The sequence below is a fragment of the Condylura cristata genome, unplaced genomic scaffold, assembly GCF_000260355.1.
Source record: "Condylura cristata isolate star-nosed mole 26May11 unplaced genomic scaffold, ConCri1.0 scaffold00005, whole genome shotgun sequence".
NCBI classification, from domain to species: domain Eukaryota; kingdom Metazoa; phylum Chordata; class Mammalia; order Eulipotyphla; family Talpidae; genus Condylura; species Condylura cristata.
The window spans coordinates 11,671,720-11,691,160 of NW_004567106.1; the positions used below are offsets into that span (position 1 = coordinate 11,671,720).

Consider the following 19,441-nt stretch of genomic DNA (forward strand, 5'->3'; position numbering starts at 1 on the left):
TGTGACATGCCACCCTTCCAACCTAAACCTTAATTATAAGACATGTCTTACTTCATCTTATGTGAAAATCAGTTGTTTACATTCCTAACTCTCTCCTACCTCTCCAGTGGAAAGAGACTGTGTCACGTTCACCCTGGAATGTTTTAGATCTAGTAGGCACTCAATAAACAGAAGATATACTCATTAGTGTCAGGTACCCAATGCAACAAACTGAACAAATCATGTTCTGTTGAACAAAAAGGGGTTCTCTGTACAACTGCCTCCAATTTAAGAGGAAGGAAAAATGGCTAAACACCCTGTAGCGAAAAATGACCACAGTATGTATTCAATTGAAAGTAAATGAACAGTCTCTTTTGAATTGCCAGACCCACCGCTAAAGCCATCGTGAGAGAAGATTACTCTCAACAACAGTGGAAGGTAGGTTCAGTTATCTACCATTTCCCCTAGTTTAAAACTCAACTGGGTCTGGGGGCCTCTCAAAACATGATAAATACAACAAACAAACAAAACACCACTTTTACTGTCCAGTCCATCTCCTTAGAAAGTAGGAAGCTGGAACATACCTGAAATGCCAAATTGGAAAATGAACATCAAAGTGGGGCCCATGCTCGCTCTGCAGACCAGGAGATGTGTCTATACTGTGTCAGCACACATTCCTGAACCTGCACTTCAACAAAGAAACCCTTTCTAGCAGGGACTCCTGGATCATGAAACACAAAATACTTTCAACCTTGAAGATGATCAACTGGACACTATCTTTTCAATAGCCCTTCAAGATCAATGCACATTGTAGATTGATATAGTTCTCTAGAATATAGGGTACATGAAAACACTTAGTTAGGCATTTCTCCAACTTTAGGTGCAGCTTACTACATTTGTCTCCTAAAAAATACCTGTTCATGTCATTTCTTCTCCTGAGTGAAGAACTGAAACTATTACCTCATCCAGCAGCATCTAACAAATATGGATTATGTGCCAGACACTGTTCTGAAGTACATCAGAAGGGTCACTCACCTAATGGCTCACAGCAGCACTGGGAACTGGTTTTATTGTTAAACTCATGGCAGCAGCCGAAGAAACTGAGGTCTCACAGACAGCTGCAAAGCGGGAATTCAGACCCAGGCAGTGCAACTCCACTTACACTGCCGCTAACACTTCACTATACTGCATGGTGGTGCCTGAGTAATTTCTGCAACTGCCAGGAATTTGATTACAAAATAGATTTGACACTTAAGAATCTTAATGGCTATGAAAAAAGAAAAATTCAATTTGCTTTTAAATTATTCTTAGTGCTCTAGATTTTTCTGTCACCTGTTTTCATGAGAAAACAATTCCTGAAAGTTTTTCATAAAGTCAATAGTTTTCTGTGCTCCCTGAGCACCAAGAAAGTTCTAGCAACAATAGCAGAGTTCATGCAAGAGAAAGAGCAAATCTGAAAGGCGACTTCTGGCCTTTCTGTTTGTTTTCTCATGACTTTCATCAGACTGAGAAGACAGGCAAAGAAGAAGTCCTTTGGATGCTATCACAAAGGTTCTCTATGAATACTTAATTCAAAAATGAATGACCTTTGAAATAAATTACCAGGTTTGCTACTTAAAAAAATCAAAGTTCTGTGTGGGTACCTAGAAAGCTATTTAAGGAAAACTGAGGACTCCTGAGACAGGGATGGTTTCTAGATCTGAACTCAGAGGAATAAAACTGAGGCAGAATTTAGAACCCATGAAATATAGTGTATGTAACACTATGGTACAAAATGAAAGTGAACAAAATGGATAAATGCATCACATTTGCAAGGGAGGGAGAAGTGGGAGAAACAATGTTTAATTCAAATTGTATTCGAACTTAATTTAAAATTATAATAGGTTAAGAAAGAAAAGACTGGTGCTTTGTAGTTCTTCAAAACAAAGTCAGCTGAGAGAAAATATAGGGAGCAGATCTTAGTATAAAACACAGAAAAATAAAACCTCAGAACCGTCATCAGTGAAATAGTCTACCTTGCAAAGCAGCAGATTCCCTGTCACTGAAAATATTGTTCAACTCCAGGCTGAGGAACATATGTCAAGTCGTTTATTTTATTTATTTCACTAGAAGGTGTTATGAAAGTGGTATGCTGCACAATGACAAAAATCTGAATTTTGAAACACAATTGGACAGAGCCCAAATAATCAGTCATGACAGTTGGCTGGGTGGGTTTAGGGGGAACATGCTTGCTTCTGGGAGCATCAGCTTCTTCTCCACAAACAAGGCCCAGCAACACCTACTGTGTTGGACTGTATAAAACGAGTCGTTATGCATGACAGACAAGCATTAAATGACTCCTTTGACTCTTGTCTAGGTGAGCGGTTAAAAAACACCTCTGAAATCGCTTCCAGTATTAGTTGAGTCTTTTCAAAAAAAAAAAAAAATCACTTAGAGGAGTAGCCATTCTTTTGAGTCATTTTGAACTAGTCACTGGAACACAGAGATGAAGACAAGATAGGTCAAAAGTAACAACATGAGTTGAATGCTTAAACAAAACAGGTCAGGAGCTTTGTCAAGAACTTCAGAAAGAGCACTTCATTAAAGTCTCACAGTAATTCTGGGAGGCCACCATTGTTACTGTCATTTTATGGAGGGGCTCCTGCAGCTTAGGGAGGCCAAGGAACAGGTTCAAAATCACACAACCAAGAAATAACAGAACTGAGATTTCTACTAACTGATATCATGGTCTGATTTAAAAAAAAAAATTACCACTAATTTATGCTGAATTGGGCAAAATCACAAGAGCATACTAGGTAGATTTGAAGGATAACTGGAAAAGAGATTTTTGTTTTTAAAAGATTTATTTATTTATTCATCCAGAACTGGGATACAGGCCAGAAGTGCAGGGGTGGTGAGAGGATTCACTAGTGAAAGAGTGGGGGAGCAGAACAGGCAGATCAATGAAGTACACTACTGAGGGGAGCAGCAGGTGGGTCAGGAGAGGTCTGCCACGCCATGTGGGTCACCCCCGGGGCCGGGGATCGAACTTGCACTGAAGAGGCTGTGCTAGCTTGCAGTGCTGAGTCCTAACCCATTGTGCCACCAGGGAGGGCTGGAAAAGAGATTTTTAAGAAAAGTTTTGGTGATGACTTGCATACAAAAATGGAGCAAGGCATACCTCAAAGAATTCTCACACTGAATGATGAGGATGATAGGAGAAACTACCCTAATGCAACATATTTCACAGTACAGAGACAAGGTAGCCAACCAAAATGAAAACTTGGAGTGAAAAGAGTTTAAGTTACAAACCTGTCAGAGGTAACAGGAAGAAGTGCAAATGTGGGAAATGTTGATAAGAGGATGGATGCTAGGGAGAAACTCAAAGTCTAATCTTTACAAAGTGATAGTAGGTGTGTGCCATCCTCAGAGACTGCTGTTTTGAATCCATCAATTTGAATCTCCCCAATAACTGTGTGAGGTAGGGCTGATCATCACCTCCATCTTACAGATAAAAAAATGAGGCAGAGCATAGACGAGGGTCACCTGACATTAAGGCTAAAACTGGGCATGCACTGGGTAGCCTGGCTCTGAAGTAACAATCTGAAACTACAAGGGCTGCCTGTTCTTTTAGAGGGAGGCTTACCCCAAAGCACAAGAAAAAAACAGTTGTGAAAAGAGATTAAATCAGCCCACCAAACATGCAATGTGCAAGCAGACAACTGGAATAGAATCGATACCTTGGTGAGGACAGAAAATAAAATGAGGATCTGAGTGAGGCCTTGTCAAACATCCCAAAAGTTGGCACACGTCTGTGGAGAGGGCACTGAACATGTCCAGAATGAGAGACTGCTGCTAAACACAGCTGCCACTAGAGACCAAAGAGAAAGGGCCCCTCCTTCACCTGAGACCAGGAGGTCCAGGAGCATGGAGCTATGCAGCCATCTCAGGCAGTTCTGCTCAAATACATGGAAGGAGCTCCAATATTTGCAGTGAACTGTTTTCTGTTCCCTCTATTCTGGTGTATGATGATTAATGGAATGGGCTTTTACTACAGCAGTTTCCAATGACTTCAACAAACCCATTCAGATTGCTGGGGGGCTTGGGGAAGGGGGGTGGAAATCAAACTCTTCAAAATTGCTAGCTGTACAGAAATAAACATATATAAGGGTTAGACCACTTCAGGACCAATGCTCATGCTTCTAATGGTTATAGACCTATCGTTTCCTTAATAATCTCCAACTGTCAAGTGGGTCTATTTTGAATGCAAAAATTCTCTCCACCTTTATTCAGACATTTGTGCTTCATCTTGAAAATAATTTATCAGGAACCAGAAGAAAAAGAAAAGAAAAAGACCAATAGACCCTCATAACAAGCAGCAGATTCATAGGATTTATATTATAAAGCCAAGAACACCAAAAGGGACCCCTGGGTAGTTTGCATTTTTGTGTTTTATACAATTCTGAAATTTTAAAAATTGAAAACTTCAATAGAAATAGGGAGCCACAGTAAGGAATGACTCATCCCACTTAGGAATGGTGGTAAAACAAAAGTTCTGGGGGAAATGCAGGTAACTTCTGAAAACTAGGAAGAAAATATAATGTTTTCCTTATGAAAATATGGCCTCACATGTAGTTCAATTTCAAATAAACTCTGTATTACTTCAAATATCAGAACTCATACTTATTTGATATGAGTATTTTGTAATCTTATGTGAATTTGGTGGGAAAAATTCTAATTAAAATTAAGAGCCACTCATTTTTAAACAGAGTAAATATGGAAATTGGCAATGAAATACCAGGTAGAGAGATGAGTAGTTTCCATCCTGAGCATTTTTTGCGTTCTGCACTTCTGTCTACACAGTCTGACGCTTGGGGCTCAGGGTGAGATCTCATCGCCAACTCACTGGGAGGGACTTTAATTCAAAAGGTCTTTAGCAGCTGCGTGTGGGACAGCATGTACTGCAATACCTTAACAGACACCGAATCCAGAGCTTTCCCATCTCAGTTTCCCTGCTCTTGTGATTTAACAGTAAACTTCGCAGTGGTTACCAGCCGGGGAAACATGAAATGTTCATTCTGACCGAGATATTAGTACTTAAAAGCCTGCACAACAGGCTGCTCAACTAAACAGCAAGCTAGCTAACGGCACAGACACCACAGCAGCCAGGTTCTCTGATTCCTCTGCCCAGGGCAGAATAAATAAAACGTGACCAGGATGTTATCACACTGCCAGTCACCCATTGTCTAACTAGCGATGACCCGCTTGGACACAAAACACAATCAAATCTACTGGCAGAGCTGAGAGTAATCAAGATGAGCCATGGTTATTAATTAGTTCATTTTGAAATATCAAGGGGTGCTGTGTATTATGAGGTAGTGCCAAAGCTGTACTGCAGACCCCATCTGGTCCAACTTAAAATCAACATAAAAAGCACTCACATGTTAAAAATGCAAATATAATCATGGTCTCTGGCTACTAAAGATCTGTAGTCTAGATACTTTTAGCTAATACAGATGGCAAGTTGGGGGCTGAAGGGAGGCACAAATGGCTCAGGTTACTCAAGGCTAAAGCAGGAAACTTGTTAACTGTCCAGTAACCTATTGAATCAATTCCTACAGCAAATAACTTCTTTGGCTAACACCTAAAATGTTTTATCAGTTTCAAAACTTATAAATTTTATGTTGCCCTGTTAAAGGTTATGTTTTCTTTTGTTTGGAAAGGATGGTGACATGGAACAATTTCTTTTTTTTTTTTTAACACATATAATATTTTATGCTGAAGTTTTTGCCTTGTATCAGGAAAAAAATATGGTAGCAAGTCTTAAGTGAGGGTGACTTTTAGCGCCCAGACAACAGCTGACTAGAAGCGTGAACCTCTGGTACTAGGGGTGAGACAGCAACCTGCATCAGGGGACAGAAGTTGCCAGAGTTTTATTCTCTAGGGTTCAGATCCTGAATAACTAACATGGCTGTTTTATACAGAGAGGACTTGAACTGAGGTGCACATGATACAAACTATAGGTCAAAAAATAAAAACACATCAATTTGATTTAACACAAAGGACCAAACTTCGTCATTTGCATTACTAGATGCTTTGGCACTCAATAGGGTTGTCACAGGATTCATGTGATCTGCTGATAGGGATCCTCAACGATATGAACCACCAGCCCAGCACACGAGACACAGCTCCGGTTCCCAGGTTCTAGTCCCAGCCCTATCAACGATGATTCACCTTTCTGAATTTCATCATCCCATTCTGACAAAGGGAGTACCTGAACAAAGTACAGTAAAACATTCACACTTTGTAATTAGGGATCTGTTACGGTAAAACAATAAATCTCATTTTGTGATTATGGTCCAATTACTTCATTCTTAAACTCCACTTGATGAGAAAACATTAGAGAGGATTTTTACTTCCACTGCCTTCCGAGTCAGCTATCCTTTCCTTGGCTAACTAAGCCCTGGTGTCTCCACCAATTTACTTTAATGTAGTTATTTTTAAATAGCACCTTTTTTAAAAAAGTTGATTGGTGCATAGGATAACTGGAGTACAGACCAGAGGTGTGGGTGAAGGGAGAGTGAGAGGATTCACTAGAGACAGAATGGGGAGCAGAATAGGCTGTTCGACTGAAATACTCTGTGAAGGAAAGCAGTGGGTGAGATAGAAGACTCCTTCACCATATGTGTGTTATCTCACTGGCCAGGGATCGAACTCAGGTGGTTGTGGTGATAGTACTGAGATAATCTTGACATCACCAGGGAGGCCCTGGTCCATCAATTTAGAGTGATACTCACTTCTGAGTGATTCCTCCTTGGAGAGCAGTATGAGGAAGGCCTTTGGAAATAGAAGTAATGGTCTGCCTTCGTAAATGAGGAACAGAATTCCTTGGAAATGCTCAAGGGTCAGAAGTAAGGCTCCAGTAGTATCATATTAATTCTAAGGAACTGAGAAAGGAGGAAATAACCTAGCAACACATATGTGGACAGTGATTACATGTCAAGCACTGCTCTGCAGACTCTCATAAAAATTTTCTCCTGCCCTGTGCTCCCTACCTGAGTCAAACACCACCATCCTCCCACTCGAAGAGCCTAAAACCCCGGAGTCAGTCATGAATTTGCCACCTCCTTAACTGTCCCCATAACAATCACGGAGTCTTGTCAAGACTATCCCTGTAACTTCTCTTGAAACGCAGGCTCATCCCCAGGGACCTACAACCCTGACATTGTCTACTCTCTTAGACAGTAACTTAATTAGGCTCTTTCTCCTCAGCCATTGCTCACTTACCAGGCAGACTGCTCCTTTTAAAACACAAATGTACTCAAGTTCGCCTCTCCAAGGTTCCTATCAGTTTTACAATGAAGACCTGGAGCCTACACATTTTAACAGTAAGGGTCATGGTTTCCCAGTGTGTGGTTGCTGACCATCCAGAATATTACAATCCAGGCTGCTTGTATTTCTTAGGGCCTAACCAGACCTACTGAATCTACTCTTTGGGAGAGAGAGGCCCAGGACTCTGCATTTCTAAGTAATCATCTCAGAAAAATTGTCACTAATATTTGAAAAAAAAACTGTTGAGATCTAGGAAAAATAAAACCAAAACTTCAATTCCACCTGTCTGATGTTGAATAAATCCCAAGTTTTCTCCAAGTTTCTGTGTGTTCCTCTATCATAGAGAACCGATAACAGTTACTTAACACATAGGGTGATTAGAAGGATGAATACAAGTAAAAGCACCTTCTAACCTGGAAAATGCTACATGAGGAGGAGTGAATAGCAGCAGTTTTCTAGTTAACAAGCATACTACACCCCTACTAAGGGCTTTCTTATTATCATCTGGCAATTAATAGCCTTGGAGACAGTGTAGCACAGAGATAACAGCATCATATTTTTCAATCCCTCATATGTCTGTGAGCACATGGAACCTGCTTAGTTCCAGAGCAGTGCTCTCAATTCTTCTGAGAACTCAAAGAAAGCATTTTCCCTGGAAAACTGCTTACAAATGCAATTTTTTAAAAAGTCTATTTTTTTTTTTTTTTTTTTTGCAAATAACAGGGGATAATGATAATTATCTCTCAGGGTATGAAGGGGACACTATTATTGAAACATTTAAAAGCACTTTATAAATTATAAAGATTACTTGCTTCTATTATTATTATTTTTTTTTTTAAGAGTGACTCTTAGTGTCGACTCTACCGAATAATTTGGCTGAAAAGTTGAAGAGGCCTTTCACTCTGTTCTCAGAGTTGCTTAAAATACCAACCCAGTAAGAAGTGGGCAGTGCATCCGGAAAGACATTTCTCCAAAAATGATACACAAGTGGCCAACAAGCACATGAAAAGATGCTTGACATCATTAGTCATTAAGGAAACACAAATCAAAACCATAAATGAGATACCCCTAAGACACTAAGTGAAAGGCCTCCTGCAAAATAGGGCTGTTAAATAGACAACCTTATGCTGGTAACTATTTACATTTATACTTTGGATGGCTTCTCCAACCAGTTTTTGAATGTTGTTTTCAGCTTACATCTGCCGGGAGGATTTATGCTACAACTTCTTCAAGGGTTTTTGCTACAAAAGAGCATCCTTGCAGAGTGTACATTTTATACCAGCTTGCAGTTTCTCCTTTGAGCTGTCAGGCAAATAAATACAAGTACCCTTAGACTTATAGACTCTAAATGTCTCAAAATTGCTGTCTCTGCACCTCTCAGCCTTTCACACAAGACCTTTCAACAAACCCTACAAACACTGCTGAATAGGATGCTTCCCACATGACTAATAATCAGAACACACACATACACACAAAACTGCAAACAGGATTCAGAGGTTTATTTTAATGAAATTTATTTATGAACAGATTTGTCCCCTATAAATTGGGAAAAAATTTCCAAATTGTTTTCTAAAACTTTCAGCATATTAAAATCCATAAGCATCAGAGTTTTGCTCTAGGAGTTGTGAGAAGTTATGTGGAAAGGTTTATAGAATACTTCAAAACATACATATCCACGGAACTATCCACATGTAAACTGCTATCACATTCACACAAATACATCATCACGCACAAAATTCTGTGATGTTGACAGAATAGACACAACAGTAGTGATGATGAGTTAACAGGACTATGGTCCTACTTCCTTCTGAAGTCCTTTCCAACCAGGAGGAAGCTTTTATAACATTGCTTTGGGGCTATCATTTGGACACTAAGTACAAACAAGGAGAGTTAGCTCAAAGGCTATCAAATGGATTCGCCACTTTATGATTATTATTTTGAAGATTTATTTATTTATGCATACAGAACTGAGGTACAGGCCAGACATTCGGTGGGTGAGAGGATTCACTAGAGACAGAGTGGGGAGAAGAAAAGGCAGACTAACAAAGTACACTGCTGAGGGGAGCAGTGGGCGGGTCAGGAGAGGTCTGCCGCACCATGTGGGGTCACCTCCCTAGCCGGGGATTGAACTTGTGCTGCAGTGGCTTGGGAGAGCTTCATAATGTTGTGCTTTAACCCAATGAGCCACCAGGGAGAGCCCACTTTATGATTTTTATAATCAAAGCAAAAAAGGGACATACTAGCATTCCAGCTGTCTCCGTGACCAGCACAGCCTCGGGGTGGGCAGCCTGTCCAGACCACGCACCAATGAACACGTGAACACACCAAGTCCTGAAAGTCACATATGCCTAATAAAAAACACACATTTGATCAGAGATAGTAAAGCATCTCTAAGTGAAGGGTGGGAAATGTGACCTTGTAGCATGGCACTGCCCACCAGTCATAAATACCTCTATATACTCAGATGGGGGCTTTGCATGCAAGTGTGAGGCTGCCACTTGCTGGGGCCAACCTGAATGACCTTCAGATTTCACTGGGTTAGAGCATTTTCTCAACTTTTTTCTTTTTTATTCAATGCAGTGCTGGCTTACAATACTGTTAGTATTTTGGAAGCACAGGACTCCTCCCTTCAGGCACAATCACATAGCGTACCCGCCACCAAATCACCCACTGTCTCGTGACATCACGCAGGCCCCCTGAAACCACAAGCTCTTCTTCTGAGTTGTCCCCACAGCTGCTCCTTTTCCTCAGGGGACAGGTAGCAGCTTGCACAGTGCCAGACCTTTCAGGCCTCAAGCGGCCAGGCATCTGCTTTCACAACCTTGGGCTGGTGCCTGTTTCTGAGCCCTGCCCTAGAGCAGAAAGGCGGGCACATGCTTGGCAAAGCAAGGGCCTGAAACACAGGCGATTAATTCTCTTATACCTTTAGGAAATTCTCTGTGTCCAGAAAAGAGCCCAAAGGAAGCAAGCAAAGCATTTGAAGTAGAGGTCTGAAGCTCTACCTGCATTAAGAAAAGAGTTCAAAGGAAGCACAGGAGACAGTTGAAGGTAGAAGAAGGGTCAGGGTTGAGGAAAGAAGCAAGGAGAGACAGACATCAAGACCGACATTTCACTCGCATTCATATAAAGTCTATCATGTTACATCCATTCATTCATTCCTTTAAAGCTGGGCCTGTAGTGAGACACAAAAGAAGGCCCTAACCTAGGTAATTATCCACCATACCCATTTTAATCTTGTGAAAGTTTAACACTTGCATTTTGGCTACAAACTCAAAATCATCCCATGGAGGACACTGTGGGATTAAAGAACGGAGTCAAATATAAGTGAATGCCTTACAAGTTGCAGCTGGAAACAAACAGCAGTCCCTGAGTCATCTAATCTTTAACTCTGGCTTCTCCACATCTCGAGAAAAGCCTAGAAGCGGCTGTGAGTGGTTTACAGACTTCTCAATTCGCATAATTGATACTTGCTTAAAGGAAAACGCGATCATCCTTACTATCACTAACATCCCATTAAGGCTAAAAGTTAATTAGGCTGTATTCCATGAAGTCAATTTGAAGCATTTGTCTCAATAGCATTATTGTAATTATTCCTCATCAAAATGACTACCACCTCCTACTGCGTGCCAAAGTCTTATGTAAACAACAGCAAAAATCCAACAACTCACATTCCCTTCTCCACCTGACTTATTTAAGTAGGTTTATGTTTATACAGAATTGAAAATAGGGACTCACAGCCATTTATATGCTTAAAAAAAATACAAAGGCAGGCCCTCCTGGTGGCGCAGAGGGTTAAAGCACAACACTAAGAAACTAAAGCCACTTCAGCATGAGTTCTATCCCCAGCCCTGAAGGTGATCCACATGGCACGGCAGACCTCTCTTGGCCCGCCCACTGCTCCCCTCAGCAGTACTTCATCTATCTGCCTGTTCTGTACCCCACTATGTCTCTGTTGAATCCTTTCACTGCCCCTGCACCTCTGGCTTGTACCCCAGTTCCATATGCATAAATAAATAAATCTTAAAAAAAAAATACAAAGACAAGTTTAGAACATCTTGTTTTAAGATTTCCAAGACCAACAGAATAAAAGCAATCTAAACAACCTGGCCACATTTCTGTATCTGAACAATTCCAGTAAAAGTCAAAAATAAAAGCACCTACCAAAGTCAACCTATTACATAAAAGTAGCTATCGCAAGATGCTGACTGAGGGGGTGAGGACATGGTGCACACCACTGCACCCTGGGGCCCTCCACGTCCACCCATAACAGATCCCAACCACTCCCCAGAAGGTTCTGGCCAGGTGTTGGCACAGGAAAGAAGCAGGGCCACTTGGAAACGCTCTGACAACTGGTGGCAAACACAAGGTGATGCCCTGGAAACTTTCCTCACAGATTCAGAACTTAAACACAGCAAATCATTGCCCTTTAATGAGTCTTTTTAAATGTTCTATTTAGAGGCCTCTCTGGTGGTGCAAGAGATTAAAGTTCAGCACTAGAATCTATCTGCAGTGGCACTTCGAGCCAAAGAGCTGACCCACACGTGGTACACCCATTGCTGTATCACCCATTGCTCCCTCCGGATTTCAGTAGATCTGCCTGTTCTGCAACCTTCTCTGTCTCTGGTAAATCCTCTCACCCCTGCACCTCTGGCCTGCACCCCAGTTCTTGTATGCATAAAGAAATGTCTCTAAAAACTTATTATATTTAATAAAATAATAAAATTTCATTGTTAGAGGAACAAAGTAAATGCACAAAAATCCCCAAGACCTGAGTATTTTGTCCTACAAAACTACAAATCAGTTATTGACCTTTTATGACTTAAATGTTAAAACTGGAATTAAAATATTAAAACATTATGCTTCAGAAGAAAACCTGAACAATAATCATATTTTGTTACTACTTCCATCAGCATCATTAGTGGCCTAATTATATGATTATAATTAGGGAGGGAAAGAAAAGTAGGAGGGACTGGGCCAGAAAAAGAGCACCTGGAAATTACAGACTCCCACAGTTTAACTCTGGATATGGACAACAAGTGCTTCTCAAGTGCCACAGTGGCCGCAGAGCAGAAGCACCTGGAAAGCTTTAACCGTCCCACTGCGCAGGATTCCAACCTCCCTACCCATCGTCCATCAAATAAAATCTCTAAAAAAAGACCTAAGCAACAACAGTTTTTTAATGTACCTCCCTGGGTAACTCCAGATCCCATGCCTTGTCTGTTAAAGAACTCAGGTGAATTTATTCTATAGTTAGCCCTCCCTGGTGGTGCAGTGGGCTGAAGCTCAGCACTGTAGGTGAGTAGCAGTGGCTTCAGTGTGAGTTTGAACCCTGTCCCAGAGGTGACCCACATGGCGCGGCAGACCTCTCCTGACCCGCCCACTGCTCCCCTCAGCAGTGTACTTCGTCAGTCGGCCTGTTCTGCTCCCCACTCTGTCTCTGGTGAATCCTCTCAACACCTCTGACCTGTACCCCAGTTCTGTATGTATAAATAAATAAATCTTAAAAAAAATGAAATGATTCTATACTTAGATGCTGATGAACTATCCATATTTCTGGGGAAGAGAAAATACTGGTCAACAGTAGTGGAACCAAACATAAAATTTCAAGTTCCAATTTGGCTCTCCTGACTTCTGAACTAATCACTTGCTTTCATGGGATCTAAATGTGCATTTCTATTACATTCAAAGGATTTGTACAGTCACAGAGTTCAATAATACTATGGTTTCTACATAGTGATAAGAAATACTTCCAAATGGATACTTTGGCCAGGGTTAGCAAGTTTAAGTCAGGATCTCAATTTTACTAATTTACTCTTTATAATTTTAAGTGTTAGACCCACCAGTAAAAACTGAGTGAATTCCGCATATGTCAGGTGTCTTTTTCTTTCTTTTCCAAAATGTAGTTGCACAAATTCTGAATCCCAGTTAAATGGAATATGTTGGTGAATTGTGGTCTGTCCAAAAACTTGTTTAACATCCTCTGGAAAGAGAAAAGAAAAGTTGATTAAAACAAAGCAAGCTGGTTTCCTCCTTATAAAATCTATGACTAAATGAACATTGCTACCTTCTTATGAAATGTAACCCAACTTTAAAAACCCACACAGATTATGATACCATGACAGAAATAAAAATTAGAATCTTCATGGAATCTGTCAAGAAATAAAAATTGCTAATCCTACCAAACAAAATAAAGAGGTACAAAAGGCCTACGAGGCAGTGGGAAAACAAACTAAAGCAATAGGTTAAATACAATATCACCATCTCATTTGTTTTGCTTACACATACATTCTTTTCTAGGCATAGGGGGTATAATTGAATCTTTAGTGACAGTGTAAGAGAGTGGTCCCCAGAAACAGGGAAGGTTCCAGGGTCCCTGGCCCACCCAAAGGAGGATGGAGCTGAGCAGGGAGGAGAAGAATCAGGAGAGGAGACTGAAGAGGAAGGAAGCAGAATGGAGAGCCAGAAGGAGGCCGGAGGGAGGCACGTGGAGCAGAGAGACGTGTGACGCAACTGAGTTTGCTTCTTGGCCCTGGACTGGGTGAAACAGATGTGGGTGAGAGATCCACAGATGTGGGTGGGGAGGTTAATGATGGCAGCTTTTATACTGACTTTGATTTTGTTCTTTTCCTCTCAAACTTGTCTGGCCATTTCTGACCCTTTTCTATGGGTCCTCGCTGGAAGGTGCTTTAGATCTACAGCAGTCTTTCAGGCCTTGCTTTGGGCCAATCCCTTTGGGTAGACTTTTACCCATAGGGCACAGGTAACTTTGAGTGTTTGATTTAGAAATGATATTCTTTGTCTCTTCTGTCCTGCACACACTGTATTAAAGCTCCTTCCATTAAAAGGTCTCATATGTTTTGTATTGATGAGGCAGTGGCAGAATCTATTTAGAGCGAGCAGGTTTGGGGGCCCTGGGGTGCCCCTCTCCCTGCCCTGCACAACAGTAAAGGGGCATATAGACAGAAACACATATAGCACATTACAACTCTTAAATATAGTCCTTTATCAAATTAGCAGAAAGTTTTTCAGGATTTCAAGCTTAGATGAATGAACCCTGAAGTGCATATTCAACAACACTAAAACTGCATTTGTGCTTTAAACAGTCCTGCTGTTATCAAATCACACTTGCAAATGAGGATGGAGGAGAGGGAGTCTGACAACCAATTCCTTACTCTATACTGTGCCCTTCTGGGACAAAAGTTTCCAAATGGTTCTAGTTTCTACCTTTCTGAGTAGTTATTTCAACATCAATTCCCAACATTTTAGTGAGGTGCGTAAGAATCATCAGTCTTAGTTGTCTAAGTCTCTGGCCCTACTCTTCAGCTGAGTCAAGTCTCCTGGGGGAGAAAGTAAGGGCAGCCGAAAAATCTGTATTTTAACCAGAGTCCAAGTTTTCCTGATACAAGTGTCCAGGCAGTAATTTTGAAAAACACTGTCCTTATGCAGTATGGAATGGTTAGATTCATTCCCCACTCATTTTCAGCTTCCCAACAAAATAAATAAAAATATGGAAGCAAAGAGGTAGGGACAATTTCCCAGACCAGAGATGTAATAATACGTGACCCAAGAGGACACGTAAGGGTGGCCATCTTGTACCGTCCAATGGATGACATTCATTTACTTCATGGCCTAGCTGACTGACCCTGAGGAAATGGCCCCATTGTCAGTTCCCACAGCCATTCTGGCATGCCAGTTCCTGAAAGAGTATCAGCCCTCAGTTAGCAATTATAGACTTCCTGCAGCACTGGACACCAGGACTGTACCAGGCTCCAAGAGATGGAATGGTAGTAGCAGGTACAATGGTGTATCCACCCCTAACCCATCACAACACTTAAACAACTGAACCAAACCCTGTGGGGTATTGTCAAACTGCAGACGGCCCTCAGGCAGAGAAACAGAAGTAGAAGAGAGACACACATAAGTGAGAGAAATTTTTTTTCTGGTGAAGATAAAACTTGATCTGGGCCTTGATGGCTTTGGAAGATTTATTCATCTGCAAGGGAGTTTTTCAGAGTGACAACATGAAAAAGGTTCCTTTCTTTGACCTGAGTTAAGGGTCCAATCAGAGGACTTGGACAATAGCCACTGGGTCGGTCACTGAGCTGTGAGAAGAACTTGCTCTATAAGCAGTCACAGATACTTGTAACACTTGTCAGCAGTAATTGTTAATTTTAAACATCCAAGGACTTGATGCTACACTTATGGTAAAGAATAGTTTACTATAAGAAAAAGCAATCTCTTATAGGGCTGCAGAAGAAAAGAAAGAGAGTTTTTTAGCTTTGGTTCAATTTCTACAAATTTTTTTTTTTTGACTTTCCTAATCATAAGGTTGCCGAGTCATTCTAACTGTAGGAAGGAGGATTCCTGGTATTCAGGAAAACTACCACTATTTCAGTGGCTAAACATAGCTAATTTGTGTGGCTAATCAACTCTTTTTAAAAAAATGAAAATATTAAATTTTGTCACACTGGAAAACTCACACATTTTCTGGGAAAATATTGTCTAGCGGCCCTCCCTGATTGTGCAGTGGGTTGAAACACAGCACTGCAGGCTGGCCGTAGCCACTTCAGTGCGAGTTTGATACCCACACTGGGAGTTATCCATATAGTGCAGCAGACCTCTCCTGACCTGCCCACTGCTCCCCTCAGCAGTGTGCTTCATCAGTCTGCCTGTTCTGCTCCCCACTCTATCTCTGGTGATTCCTCTCACTGTCCCTGCACGTCTGGCCTTTACCTCAGTTCTGTGTGCATAAATAAATATATAAATCTTAAAAAAAAAATGTAAAGGCAAGCTTAAATATGAATCCTTATAAAAAATATTTTAGATCTAAAAGTCTCCAAATATTTCACCCCATTTCTATAAACCACTCTAGAGCTATTTATTTTCTGAAATATCTGTCTCTACGTTTCCTTGTAGGTTCATGAACAGAATAAACATGTATAGTCCCAATAGTCACAATGGGTTCCTAGATCCCTCCTCCTCACTTTCAAAGACATTGTAATATCACCTCAGGTCAATAATCTTCTCTGCTTAGGATACACATGTAAGTTTCTTATTTCACCATCTGATTGGTTAGGATTTCTCTTTGCCGCCTGTAAAGTCACTGCAAGGTACGACCACCCCTCCCACAGAAAATAAAAGCCAAATTTCAAATGCTATTATTTGGCTCCCCTGGGAAAATCCTTGAGCTTTACTACAAAAGACTTCAGGAGTTAACCCTAAGACTGCCCTAGCACTAAACCCTTGCCATTCCCCCATCCTTCTAAACCAAATATGTAAATTCTGGACTTTTAGGTTACTTGGTTCATTGAAGTATATATATATAAAACCACAGTAACTTATCAGCTGAGCGTTTTCAGACAAGCACCATTTGACAGATTTATCACCAACTTAAAAAGAGTGCAAAGACATCTCCTAGTCTAAAACACAAAGTCTTAGAATCTTAGCACTAGATTGAGGTTATCTGGACACAGACACAAAATGGGTCAGCACTAAAATATGAAATAGTATTAGATGTGCATTTTGGGTATTTAAAGTCTATTTTTCTTACTTCTGCCTGTCTTCCTGGAATTGAAAACAAATTAAAATGCTTCTTTCTTAAAGTGTAAGCATTGCTATTTCAGTCTGTACCAGACAATCTATGCTTGAAAAGTCAATCAAATAATAATGGCATTATTTAAAGCCATTATTAATGGCTTCAAATATTATTAATAAGCACAAGAATTTTGAGTTTCTGTGTGGGGCTTTGCCTTCTCCACAAAATGTTTCCAGTCTAAAAACTTGCTGCATTTTTTTTTTTTTTGCCTTTCAGATCATTATCAGACAATCATAAAATGGCAACTGTTTCTTTGTTAAAGAAAACCTCAAAAAGCCAACAAATTTCCCCTAAAGTTCCCAGCTTAAAGAACATGGCTATGGTGGTCAAGGTTAAAAGGTTGGAATTTTTCGGAGATGGTGGACAGGTAACATGATCTTGTATAGAAAAAGTTGCACATTTAGAACAGAATATTATTCATGAGTAGAAAGGACTTTATCTGCTACCTGCAATGTAGATTAACCTTGAAAATCATGCTAAGAAGTCAGCTATTAAATGATTCCATTTATACGAAATGTCCAGAACAGGCAAAAAGCATCACACAGATTAGTGACTGCGTAGGTCCGGTGGGATTGCCAGGAAATGAAGGCTTGCTGAGGTATGGGATTTCTTATTGGGCGATAAAAATGTTCAGAATTGAGGGCCCTCCCTGGTGGCGCAACGGGCTAAAGCACTGCACTAAGAAGCTTAAGCCACTTCCACATGAGTTCAATCGCCTCCTGCCTCAGAGGAGATCCATAAGGCATGGCAGACCTCTCCCGAACTGCCCGCTGCGCCCCTCAGCAGTGTACTACATCGATTTGCCTGTTCTGCTCCCCACTCTGTCTCTGGCGAAGCTTCTCGCCACCCCTGAGTCTCTGGCCTGTACCCTAGTTCTGTATGCACAAATAAATAAATCTTAAAAAAAAAAAAAAGTTCATAATTGAATGTGGCGATGACTGCATAAATTTTAATATACTAAAAATTACTGAATTATATACATGACATCAGTGACATATAGCTCAATAAAGCTTTTTTTCTTTTTTTTTTTTTCAAAACCTGGCACTGTCGGATAAGTCTCTTCCCAATAGATGACATTAGCCACATTATCTACTCTGACTCAATTCTCTCAATCTGTAAAATGGGAATAAGATATCCTAAGTGTGCCTAGTGTAATGTTCTAAACAAAGTACTTGGCCAGTAAAATGGCAAAGCTCCAAAAGTGAAAGCCTCAGTTATAATGAAAATTGCTATCTGGATACCAAATATTTACAAATGATACAAAGAAAAATCAGGCACAGTGTGATTTGGAAATATCGTATTTATACATTTCTCAAAAAGCAATAATTTTCCTCAAATATTTAAAATCCATCCTCTTAGCCCATAGATCCAAATTTTCAATGAAAAGTGATCAAAAACTAAGTAATTTTCCATTATGTTTCTGAAAGTATGAAATTAAGAAAGATTAAGAACCTCCACTCTTTACTTTGAAGATCTTTCAGATACTAGAAATATTTAATTGGCAAATTACTTGCACATGCCATTAAGTGGTTAGACTGAATTTGTTTTTACAAATTCTATGGGCTCTTATTCCTTAACCTCACTGCACTATAATCTGAAATCATCAAGGTCTTCACTTATGCAAATTTTAACTTTCTATGTTTTTGTTTCCATACAGAATAACTAAATTAATGCACTTTAATTTCTAAAAGATTCACTTTTTGAAGCTGCAAATCAATGAAAACAAGTTTCCCATTAAAATAAAAAAGGTTCATCAAGCTGTATTATTTCCAACATTGAACCATAATATCTCTCATGGATCTTAAAAATTTCATTAATACAATAAACACAAAAAGGATGTTTTTGTTAAACCCAAAAGTATATCTCTCTTGGATGCAAAGGACACTCATATGTAGCTGTACTTATCTCTGACCAGCTTCACTGGGGTGCTTCTTTGCAACATGTGCTAAATCCTCACAGGAAGTTGTAACTTTGCTCTAAGGGAAATAATATTCCACCCCGCGGATTTGGTTAACAACAGCTTATATGGCCATCGTCTTTTGAGCAGAGAGCAAAAAAACAAATTGTTGAATTCATAAGTTAAATAACATAATAGAGTAAATGGATGCAGACCTATCTCTACTGCCATAAGCTCCAACATCAAGGTTGCCATTTCAAACCCTTTTGACAAGTACCTTTTTATATTAATCACAGTTAAGGGTCTGAAGAGGAAAGAAGTATTCTGGCTACAATTCAGATTCGCTCAAGGAAGTTCTAGGGGGAAAATGGATGCCATTAAAGCACAGTAAGTACAGAGTAAGTACTTCACACACTCAGCCCTTCTCATTAAAACTGAGTTCTTTATAAGTACCTGTAAACTTGTTTGTATTACTATTCTGAACATGTAGGTACAGTGGTGATAAGTATCTTTCAAAGCCTAAAGCATACATAGACTACACGTACATAGGCAAGTAGAGCTGAATATTACTTTAAAGTCATACTGCTGCTGGCTATGTAAAACTTAAGACTTTGGGGTGGAACTGCTGTGCTAAAAGGTCAGATGGCATCCTAAAAGCA

At 40.2% G+C, this 19,441-nt stretch overlaps 1 protein-coding gene across 2 annotated transcripts in view; it reads right to left on the reverse strand.

The window, feature by feature from the left end:
- The window catches only part of SLC25A13 (solute carrier family 25 (aspartate/glutamate carrier), member 13), a 171,996-nt gene that overhangs the window by 73,180 nt on the left and 79,375 nt on the right, over positions 1-19,441 (reverse strand). For both annotated transcript variants that reach the window (XM_004676710.1, XM_012721067.1), the window contains exon 5: positions 13,131-13,270. In XM_004676710.1, the coding sequence (XP_004676767.1) occupies positions 13,131-13,270 (140 nt within the window). The remainder of the gene's footprint in view (positions 1-13,130; positions 13,271-19,441) is intronic.